Consider the following 12,429-nt stretch of genomic DNA (forward strand, 5'->3'; position numbering starts at 1 on the left):
ATGTGCGTATAAAGCACATGCAATCCTGAACAGGCAGATGTTATAGAAAGCTCAAAATCCAAAATGAAGCAACACATTACCATTTTTATCCATGGAATGGGGCTCAGACTGCTTCTTTCCAATATCGGCAAAGGATCTCACAATTGGGATCCTGTTGCTCAGCTTCTTCTGGTTCTGATGGTGATGTTGTTTCAGTAATGCCTCATGCACTCTGTGACGAACATCCTCACTGAGCTGCCCAGAACCCACCTGCTGGTCCAGAATCATATCTGAAAATATATACATAAACACAATAAAAGAGGGGAAAGAGGAAATACTTTATTTTTTAACTTGGAATAAAAAAATTAGTAGCCTTCAGGATTACAAAGGAACCGTATTAGCTCCTTTGAATGCTAAGTTTTATCTAGAATTGTTTCACACTCTCAGGAAAAAAGAAATCAAAAATGATGTTATTAATATAGAGAAGTCAATCCCTCAAAAGAAATGCAGTTGCCAAACGAAGGTCACCTATGTCCCATACATTTAAATCCAGGATTATGATGTGTATAAGGTGTCTTTTTTTTTTTTTTTTTTGGCCAAGCAAACCCTACCCTATTTGTTACAAAGGACTGGCACTCTGTGAGAAGCCATCTTTTTTATTTCCTTTATACTTACCACAGGAGATCGCAGTCTAGCTCTTTATTTCTTATAATTACAATACTTTCAGTACAATATAAAGAAATTTCAGGTTAGACAATACAGGAAAATTTGCTGCATTATTTGCAAATACTTAGTAAGATCTCATCCTACTGCCAGCTGTACATGTTCCTGCAAGACAATTGTTACATGGAAGCATCAGAAACATGAAACTGATACCCCTGCTCAGAAACTACAACCATTTTCGCAGACCACTGGTGGAAAAATATTCCTACATATTCATGCTCAAAACTATTTAAATATGTGCATTGTGTATCTCAAATACGAAAGAATTGTTAAGAATTCTTAGGGATTTTTAAAATTATTATCCTGGGAAATCCTGCTAGCCACAATAATAACACTTAACAGAAAAGAAAGGGGAAAAAAAAAGAAAATTTGTATCAAAGCAAGTAAAATAGCATGTAAGTACACACTGTCCTTGCATATCCATTGGAAGAAGCTGTACTGCACAAAATTAGCGATATAATAAGCTGAGTAAAAAACTGCTTGTACTGAACATTCAGACAGCTCATGATTCTGTGCTGGAGTCAGGTTCATATTTACCGGTAAACTCACTGAAAAAGCAGGCAGAGCTGAAAAAATAAAATGCAGGTGCATCGCCAGCAGACATAATTTGTCAGGTCTTTGATAATTGCCAAGAGCAAGAGAAAAGACGTAATAAAAGGCATTAAATAATTATGCTGGTTCAGAGCAGAGTTTAATTGCTGACAGTCAGCTATGCATTGTATATACATTTAAAAAACACAACAGTTTTTCTGAAGTTCTCAATAACCACATAACAAGCCAATCTATCATATACATAGCTGCTTTAAGAGTTGAACAACAAATTACCTGCATGTTTCATTTACTATGAAGAGGCTACCAACAACTCTACATAGCTAGAATGACACACACAAAAAGACAAGGCTAGGTCCAAGATAAATGCAACTGCCAACAGCTGCAAATGTCAGAGATGTATCCACATCTTGCAATGAAGAGAGATACGAAGTTTTTATATCAGCTTTGACGCTCTCCAGCAATTACATTCAGCACAGTATTAACAATGGTGTGGACTAAACGGTTCACGCTGAAGAGCAGTGCTGACTGGTGGTGTGCCTAAACTAATAAAACCTTTCTTCAAGGTGCTTCACCTGACCCTGAAGGTAGCTTTTATCTCCAGGGTTAATTCAAACACCATCGTATCAGTTATCTCTGCACTCCCACTCGAGATAAATACATTTTTTCGATTACTCTAGACTCTCATGGAAAAGATAGAGAGGCATAGCAGCAAGATGAGTGGCAGAAAGGCAAAAGAGAGATTAACACATGTTCAAGAGAAAGTCTTTGGTAGAATTTTTTCAGAAGGAGCCATGAATTTGCAACATAGGATAAAAAGAAAAGAAAGCTCCAACTCCAAGAAAAAGACCCTCCTGCTCAACTCTACCTCCTTTTGAGGAGGTAGAGCCTCTGCTCTGAGGACAGGTCTTTATTGGATGCAAAGGGAACAACTGTGACAAAGGATGAGGACAAGGCTGAGGTACTTAATGCCTTCTTTGCCTCAGTCTTTAATTGTAAAGAAAGTCGTTCCCTCTGTGTATAAACCCAGGAGCTAGAGGAGCAAAATGAGGCTCCCACGATCCAAGAGGAGGTGGTCTCAGAGCCTTGCTAGCCCAACTAGACACCCACAAGTCTATGGGGCTGGATGGGATTCACCCAAGGGTATTGAAGGAGCTGGCGGTTGTGCTGGCCAAACCCCTTTCCATCATCCTCCAACAGTCCTGGCTGAGTGGGGAAGTTCCACTGGACTGGAGGCTGGCTGATGTTGTGCCCATCTACAAGAAGGGTCGCAGGGAGGATCCAGAGAACTACAGGCCTGTCAGTCTGACCTCAGTGCCAGGGAAAGTCATGGAACAGGCGATCTTGAGTGCTGTCATGAAGCACATGCAAGAGAACCGGGTGATCAGGCCCAGTCAACGCAGATTCATGAAAGGCAGGTCCTGCAAAACTAACATGATTGCCTTCTATGACAAAGCAACCCACCTACTGGATGAGGGAAAGGCTGTGGATGTGGTTTTCCTGGACTTCACTAAAGCCTTTGACACAGTTTCTCACAGCATTCTGCTTAGGAAACTGTCAGCCTCTGGTCTGGACAGGCGAACGCTCTCCTGGGTGGAAAACTGGTTGGATGGCCGGGCCCAGAGAGTGGTGGGAAATGGTGTTAACTCCAGCTAGAGACCAGTAACAAGGGGTGTTCCCCAGGGCTCACTGCTGGGTCCAGCCGTGTTCAATATCTTTATCAATGACCTGGATGAAGGCATTGAGTGCACCCTTGGCAAGTTTGCAGACAACACTAAGCTGGGAGGAAGGGTCGATCTGCTGGAGGGCAGGGAGGCTCTGCAAAGGGATACGCACTGAGACCAATGGCATGAGGTTCAACAAGGCCAAATGCCAGGTCCTGCACTTGGGGCACAACAACCCTGTGCAGCTACAGACTAGAGGGAGAGTGGCTAGAAAGCTGGCTGGAGGAGAAGGACCTGGGGTGTTGATTTGGCAGACAACTGAACACGAGCCAGCAGTGTGCCCAGGTGGCCAAGAAGGCCAATGGCATCTTGGCTTGGATCAGAAACGGAATGACCAGCAGGTCCAGGGAGGTTACTTGGCATTGGTGAGACCGCTCCTCGAATCCTGTGTTCAGTTCTGGGCCCCTCACCACAAGAAGGATGTTGAGGCTCTGGAGCGAGTCCAGAGAAGAGCAACGAAGCTGGTGAGAGGGCTGGAGAGCAGGCCAGGGGAGGTTCAGACTAGATATCAGAAAGAAATTTTTCAAGGAAAGGGTCACTGGGCACTGGAACAGGCTGTCCAGGGAGGTGCCTGGGTCACTACCCCTGGAGGTATTTAAAATATGGGTAGACAAGGTGCTCAGGGGCATGGTTTAGTGTTTGATATGAATGGTTGGACCAGATAATCAAAGAGATCTTTTTTCCAACCTGGTGATTCTATGATTCTATAGGACCATCTTCCTTTTAGACAACCTTCGTACAAGAATTTGCATGTCACAGTTCCCAAACCAGGCCAGTACTTTCTGTAACATGATGGGCAACTTCAGAAGAAATAAATAATAAATACATATAACTTAGGGCATCGGTGCTATAGCACAATTAGGAAGACACTTTCCCCCCTCCTTTTCAGTTCTGCTAACAATAAGACAAATTGTAGAAGATGCAAAAATAAAGATTACCTTCTTTGAGTTGCTCTAAGACAGAAATCAAAAGGAATTGCTGAAAAAAAGGACTCCTCTAGAACAGGCAAATTTAGGGTTGCAGTCATCACCTTGCTTAAAAATCAGTGGAACTCCACTTGTTTGGTGTCATTCCTGGAATTACAGTATTTTCCACATTAAATATTAAAATATATTAATTGCTGAGGATGATGTCAATATTTAAGATTATCCACTTGAGGAGAGAAATTGCCAGGAAAAAGAAAATCATACCCCTATGCTCTTCCTGCTAGACTTGTTAACAGTCACACAAGTCATTGAGTTAGTGCCAGTGTGATGACTAATCATTTATATTTCCTGCCAAAGAGTGAATGAAGTGGCTTACCTTGAGTTTTTTATAACTTCCCCTTCACTGTAGCACTGCTGCCACATGTAAAAAGGGAAGATGTATTCAGATTTGGAAAGAGCGAAGACATGCTTTCTTGCTTTGATTCTCCCCCCCAGCTGCCATTCCTTCAATACAGACCCACTCGCAGTAGCAGCTGTGGGAGTTCACATGCAGTCAAATTACTGCCAGATTGCTGTATTTTGACCATTTTTTTTTCAAGACCTGAACAGCAGTAAGAAAGATTGTCTCAGATATATGGACGGGTTTCTACCATTATGGGATTCCACTTCAGTCACTTCAAGTTTTTAACATATCTTTTAAAACCCCAAGCCTCTGCAAAGTCAGTCATAACACTCTTTGATTGCAAAGATAAGCTTAAAAATAAGTTCAACATGGTCTTATGTCTGAGAGTTGATGGCAGACACGACCATTTTAAAGACCACACGTTCAAAACAGACTATTTCCTTTATCCTGTAAGAAGGAGAACCTGTATGCTCCCACTAATTGAAGCTGCACCTGCTTTCCAAAGCTCTGTTCTCCACTTTTTTTTTGTCTGGAGTGCACAGCCATTTCTCAAAACTCTGTATGACAAAACACAGTAAAGAACACAGACCTGTAACTTCACAGCACTATATCTCAGCTATACTGTAAAAACAGAGACTTCCCCAGAATACTTTTTAATTTGTTTTAAAGAATTCTTCTCTTGAATGACCTTTGAAATCCTGCAAAGCCCACTTCCAGCCAGAGACACAGCTTACCATTATATTTTTCAAGGATACTTCACAACCACATGGAGACTTTCAGCAAGATGCAACATGTAGAATATCCATAGTGTTACTCATTCTATTAGTTGCTCGTACCATACTATATCTGTTGACATCAAGAATGATGAAGTAGAATGTTTCTTCAGTAAGGAATTTTGATTCATACTGCAACCATGAAATTATTTTTTTCAAGCTGTTAAAACCAGACATTCTTCCTGGCCTGGTCATTTAAAAAGATTCAGAGAAACTTGCAATTTCATATAATTTCAATAATGTTTTCTTCATTCACACTCAAGTTACAATACAGAATTTACATTACATTTACACTGTGAGTAAATGAGAGCAATGTGAGTACTTAAGCAAGCTGCTGTAGTAACTCAAATGTATCTCCTCATCACCTGTGCACAATTTACCCAGGCTGTGAATTAGAGCACATGGGGTACAGACATTTCAAATTAGTTCAAATACAGCATGGCTCATGTGTTGCCCAGCAGAGTAAACTGCATCTGTCCTACCTCTAGGGTCTGTGAGGATATAAAGGCAGGTTGGCTGCTTCCACTCACCCTGGAGTCATCTATTACACACTGCAGCTTTGCACAGAGATATGAAGCCAGATCCACACAGAGCCATCCCAGATCCAAGGAAATGTGCAATAAGGAGACACGCAAGAGTAGCCACAGCTCATTCCCCATTGCTCCAGGTTCACAGCATCCCCATTACCTCATGTACAAAACTACATGAAACTCCCAGGTGAAACACAGAACAAATTTATAGAAGGTATACTGTATTTGCACCAAAATACCCGTGAAGTCCAAAAAGAAAATACTAACAAGTAAATAGGTTAAATTGGGCCTGACTTCTCCAGTGGGGAGTAAAGAAACCAGATCCAACTCAGTATATACCATCAAAGTTGCTGGTATATACAACTTGCATATATACACATGTGTATACATATATATATACAGCAACTTGCACATACTAGCAAAGTTGCTGGTATATACACCTCTCAATCTTCCAAAGCTTATAGCTGTGCAACTGCAGAACAAAATTAAAAGATTAATGAGAAAAAACAGAACACATGGGCTTTTGTGTGCATCATGATTGCAGTGACAACTGACTACAAAACCTAATTTAAAAGCCAAGGTTTGTTTGGTTTGTGGTTGTCTTCTTTCCCTTAAAGACACAGAGAAGAAAACAGAAGTAACCCCAAAAGAATCCTTTATGGACGACATTCAGTTGAAATGTTATCCTTTATCTTAACCTGTCTCTATAAGGAAGCTGAATATACATTTTCTCTAGTGAGTTAGTCACTAGGAGCAACAGAAAACTACCAATTAGGATTCTTGGGCTGCATTTGTGAACCAAGACCCATTTACAGTGTTTACAACAGTGATTACAAACAAGCTAAGCCAGTGGATTTAGCCTGCTTATCCAAGGAGGCAGAACATTCCAGTGCACTGCAAGACAGATTTCCAGCCCTACCTGAAATTACTTTGTTCAACTACTCAGCTGAATTACTTGAAAAGGAAAGACAGAGTGAAAAATACCTGCTTTTTAAAAGTAACAGCACACAATTTTACTGAAGAACAAGAGCAAGTATTTCACAAAATGGTAAATAGTAGAGATAAGGCTCAAATTCCCAGCTTGCAGCTCTGAAAGCAAGCACAGTTTTAAGTCAGAGCTATGCTAACAAATCACAGTGGATGCTACCAAAAGAAGAAGGGAGACCTCATAAAACAATGTATTTCAGATCTCTAAACAGAACAAGAACCATGAGTGACATTGGTTCTGTCACTACACACAAAATGAAAGCTGAAATAGACTTGTGCAATCTTGAAAAAAAATCCTAGAGTTGTGGTTAACATGGGAAAATACAAAATAAATCAGAAGAAAGCAATGCCATGCTATTCAGAAGTTGGTAAAAGATTTATAATTTACCCACAAAGGAACAAAACCTGATAAAGGTTTCCCTGTAGACGTAATCACCACATGGTGAGCTGTAAATAAAATAAACAAACGCAAGAGCCTGGGTAAGTGAGAAGGTGAAAGCTGAACGAAAGACAGGCGTCGGGTCACACAGAGAAGCAGACTGCTCACAGACAATCCTATGCTTTGTTACAGTGTTTGTAATAAAAGTTAAATTTACCATAAAAGCACAGTCAGAAACATAACACAAGCGTCACAGCTGAAACAAATGGCTCCAGTGAAATAAGATCTAAATTCCATTATTATGGAGTAATACAGCTTAAAGCAAACAAAGGCAAAAGAAGACTTGTTCTGATTGAAAGCTTAATGTGATATTACCGAAATCAATAAAATTGCACATTTGGGATGTAATGCCCTGAGTTGTTGAGCAGAGTCCAGTGACCTCAATCACAAGATTAAACTGTTACACAGATTGAAAATTCGATCATGAGCAACATAAGAAAGACTGCTAGTGGAAAAACCAGTCAGATCTCTGGGCTGGAAAGCATGGGAATATGTAAAATTTAATTTAAAAAATAAACCATTACTATATTTAAGCTACTTAAAATAAATGGGACTATCTAATATTTCGAACACATGCAAGTCACCAAAGCACCACTGTGACACACTGAAGCCGCAGTTTGTATTTGACAAGGTTTGACATTTGTTCACTGTACACTGCACAACTACAAGGAAATGCAAGATCTGTGATTCATGTTGTAAAGAAAGTATTGCCATTAAAGGCTGGACCAAACAGTTTTTGAACCAAACAACAGAAAATGGCATCATATGTTAAGCAGAAGAACCTTTTGGGTTCATTCAGTGGTTACAATCAAAAAACCAGATGGTAATCTGAGAATCTACATGGTTTCAAAGGAACTACATGAAAATATCAAAAGAGAACATTTTCATCTGCCAACTTGAACAACACAGTGAAACTGCTCTCTAATCGTGCAGCCAGATTCTGGCAAATAACTCCTCAAAAGACAAGTTCCAAAATAAATTGTTTTGATTACATAGATTTTTCAGACTTCCTTTTAGCATATGTTTTATACGTAAGTGATCAATAAAAATATTACTACATCAAATGTTCAAAGGAATTCCTTGTGCATGAAGTGCTAGCTTCAGATATAGGAACCACTGCAAAAACATGTGAAAAAGAATGCCACACATTAAAAATAGTAACATAATACCCCAAAATATGTTTAATAAAATAAAATCATTTTAAAAGGATAAAGTTCAGCAGATGAAGTGAGCTCTTCTGGGGGAAATGTAAAATCCTTCTTAAAAAAATTAAAAGCAATTTGAGAAAATTCAGGAATGAACATGCTGTTTCACTACATGATGACAACCTTGGAAATTCATCTCAGAAGTCTCTACTATAATATGTCATTGTCTGTGAATTCAGCATCATAGGTACGAATAAGCTCTTTACCAACACGGAAAATTGGGTGCCTGTCCAAAGAAATTTACAGTCTTGTAGATCAAGTCATTGTTTATTAAGGCAGTTGGAATGAAAAAGAATCTAATAAAGAATGGATATGCTGGACAACAGGATGGTTTAAAAATTCTCACCACATCGCTGGTGCCAAAATATTTTTACGCAGAATTATCAGAGTTTCCAGGGATGAAACACAAAATGTTCTGAAAGCCATGCAAACAGTTAGAAAATGTTTTTTCATTTGTAGATTTTACCACAAGTCCATTAAGGTCTTAAAACATGGACTTCAATAAAAGAAATTTTCAAGGGCTAAGTGTTGAGAGTTTAATGCCCTAGTGAATAAGTGTTTATAGATTAAAAGCCTTGACTAAAACACATGGGAATTCTTTGTCTCAATTTAGCAACAAAGAGTAAGTATACTGCTTTCAAGGATACGAAGACTGGCAGTGCATTTACAGAAATACAATTTGATGTTGGAATATAGCCCAGATAGCAAGATATTACCAACAAACACACGACACACATTTCTCCCTAACAAAGTGTTAAGACAAGTAAAAAGGAAGTACATGTGCACAATCAGTTTATTTTTTCTCAAAAGATACAATGCAGTATAGCACTGAAGTAAAATTATCAACAGATGGTATTAAAACAAAAAATCCTGAGTAATAAACTATGTATCAGAAGTACAAGAACCAAAATTAATTTAGGAAGACCACTGAAGACCACAGGTTGTACTCTGCTTTTGCAAATGCTCCTACATGCAGGGTACACAGTAGCATCGAAAAGAACCAAAACTACAAGGATCACTGGACTAGCCTAGCATGAGAATAGCTAGCAAGCAAAATAAGGAAAGAGTTAAATATTGAAAAAAAATTGAAGCCAACCAGTTTCTTTGAATTCTGAAGTGTCAGGACTGTCAGATACAATTGGAATACATACCAACTCCAAGGTGAAAAACAATGTTTGCATTGTAAAGCCTGCCATAAGGAGGAGTGTAACTACTGACAGCGAAGAGCAACTGACTACAACAGACAGGAATGGATTTCCTGAGAGATAAAAGTTATGTCTAATCTTCAGGTCCAGTGGTTGTTTATATGAAAAAAGAGCAGCATGTCATATGATTTGGAATTATCAAATTTCTAACACACCTAGCTTACATATCTTGGTGGTGTGTTTGTCACCACTGCTATTAGTTTTTCATCTTCCTAGTGTTACCTAATATGTGCCACACTATAACTTTGTAAGCACTGGATAGCAGGAACTACACATGCAGTATTAAGAGCACCGAATTACAAAGGAATTTGATTGAGGAAGAGTAAAACAGCATTACTACTACAACAACAATAAAAAGAATAATAATAGAGGAAAACAAATGGAATACCAACTTTATTTCTAGGGGAAAAAAATATCTCTTCAAAGAAACCTGACAGAACATGGGTAATTCACTCAAATTCATGTGATGGAAGAACCTGCTGCGAAGTTGTTTAAAAAAAATAATTACCTTATTGAATCTACAGAGGGAGAAAATCTAAATCCTCTCTCAAAGACAAAGTAAGACCCATGCAAATCTTTTCATGTGTCAGATCATCTTACCAAAAAGAGATGCCTACCAGTTCAAACAAACAAAACAACAAACAAAATACACTCACATCTGTCACAACAACAGGTACTTTTAAGTGAAAATGGTACATGCCAATTCATGAACGTCATCCTAAAGCCTCTTGTCAAAAGAAACAAGACTTCCTGAAGAGCAAATCAAGACAACCTGGAAACAGGATTGATTCAAAATAGCATTACAGTTACTCATCAATTCTACGACTTAGATCTGTGATGAGTTTCAAAGCACAGTAGGTATTGTGAATGCTGTAATCCTTGGATCTGTTAACTAAACAAACAAACTGACTACAACTAACTAGTGAATAAGAGATTACAAACATTCACTGTGATCTCACTATAAAACATCTTCCGAAAACAAGAAAAAAAAGTCACTGAGATTACTGTTATTGTGTTAATAGCTTTTTACCTACTTAAGCAAAAACAATTCTGGAAAGGATCTCTTAGCTGACTATGGAAGAAGCTGCGTGATTTCTGGATTAAAAATGTAGATCTTAAGCTTGAAAATCCTAGTGTACTAATTAAGAAAAAAGCCGTAGAAGAACATCAAGCAGCTGATTTAAGTATTTCTTGACTATTTAATAAATAAATAAATATTAACCAGCCTGCTGATAAACACCTTTGTTCTTTCACACCAGCTGCTTTTTACTCTACATGTTTATCATAGTCAAGACAAATTTTGAAGCTCTGATTCAGACCATGATTCATGGGAGGATCAGATCTCGCCACAGAATAGAAACCCACATATGTTTCTGCAGATTTGGATTAATAATAGCTTGCGTCAGTTTGACATAAACAATTTGGGAAAGGTAAATGCAAAAAGCAGTTACCACAATTCTAATTCTAATTCCACTGTTAAAAATAGCCCACTGAACAGTATCTCCCTTACCTGGTAACGTAAATAACTAAAATAAATTTTATCTGGCTCATAGACCTACACATCGCTCAAAAAGCAGTTTGCTTGATAATTTTAAGTGTTAGAAAATTTTCTACATTTTTCTAATGTAGAAATTAAAAAATTCTACATTTCAAAAATGTGTCTTTTTTACCTTTACCTAAACAAGATTCTTCCGTTTTTATTTGTGTATTTTACATTTTCTTTTAACACATTTTGCACCTGTGACCAGGTAACAAAAAGGCCCCAACAACCACTCATGCACCATTTCTCTGCACATGTGCTCTTTTCCCAAATTTACGTTGTATCGTATTTGATCCGCAAGCAATGTTTGCAATATGGAGAATATAAAAAATATAAATATAAAATACTTATATAAAACAGCAATACTTGTAAATTTGTATAAAATATCAAATGTTTTAGTTACACATACAGCATCATTTTCAGAAATGCTGTGAAATACACTGAGGTAGAAGCAAGGCAAAATTTTTAGGTAGATGCAAGATATACAAGGATACCAGTCCAGTAACCACCATGAGCATAAGACCAGCCATTACTAAGGGTAAATAAACAGAAAAATAGAGACCTCAGAGTACAAAATAGCGAAGTTGTTTGCTCTGGGTCTTTTCTGTTGGAAGAGACAGAGATTTATACATAGGAGCACATGATCCCTTGCACAGGGTGTTACCATGTCAATGATGAGTTTTAAAATATAATGTAAATATATTTGTATTATAAAATATACATTAGCCCTGTCTTGATAGACTAAAGTAACTCACTTTATTTTCATTTCTTGTTTACTAATAAATTTATTTATAAATGATCTAATTCAAATTAGCTGCTCCTGAATAAATATACCAGACTGTCCTACACAATACCAGAACGGCCATGCAGCCTTTGTGGTTTCAGGATTCCCTGAGGCTGAACGTTACAGGCCTATACTATTATGGTACCAAATGCATTGCCAAAAACCAAAGCTCACTGCACTAACGAGTTACAGTCTTTATGGCAAACACCAGGAAGGTAGGAAAAGGCATTCAGTCTTGATCTCACTTATACTTCTGGGAGATAAGACTCACTCATTATGTTGCCTCTCGCTTTCTGCTTCTGCTGTTCTCAAAACCTCTAGAACTGCAACAGCCCAACACACTTTGGAAAAAATACACTCCATTTAGTTAAAGACGTTAATGTATCTTAAAATTTTGAAAATTCGTAATATTATCGTCCTTGATTTCATTCTCAACTGAGAGACCACTTTTAAACTGGTCTGTTATCATGTTACATAAATATGATGAATACTTCCCTATAATTTCATTTTTTTAAACTAGATTGTCTGCAATTATCACAGCAGCAGATTCAGTGGAAGTCAGCACACGCATCATTCACAATGTGAGGTAGCACAGCAGAAGCAGAGAACATGCCAGTTCTAATGAAATACATCCAAACCGAATGGAACTCCATTCCATTTTT

General features: G+C 38.1%; 1 protein-coding gene across 8 annotated transcripts in view; it reads right to left on the minus strand.

The window, feature by feature from the left end:
- Positions 1 to 12,429, minus strand: part of SLC4A10 (solute carrier family 4 member 10) — a 165,208-nt gene that overhangs the window by 58,089 nt on the left and 94,690 nt on the right. For all 8 annotated transcript variants that reach the window (XR_011337746.1, XM_069861228.1, XM_069861225.1 and 5 more), the window contains one exon: positions 81 to 269. Coding sequence is in view for 7 of the 8 variants with exons in the window: in XM_069861228.1 (XP_069717329.1) it covers positions 81 to 269 (189 nt within the window). In the remaining variant the exon portion in view is untranslated. The remainder of the gene's footprint in view (positions 1 to 80; positions 270 to 12,429) is intronic.

The sequence above is a fragment of the Phaenicophaeus curvirostris genome, chromosome 7 (assembly GCF_032191515.1).
Source record: "Phaenicophaeus curvirostris isolate KB17595 chromosome 7, BPBGC_Pcur_1.0, whole genome shotgun sequence".
NCBI classification, from domain to species: domain Eukaryota; kingdom Metazoa; phylum Chordata; class Aves; order Cuculiformes; family Cuculidae; genus Phaenicophaeus; species Phaenicophaeus curvirostris.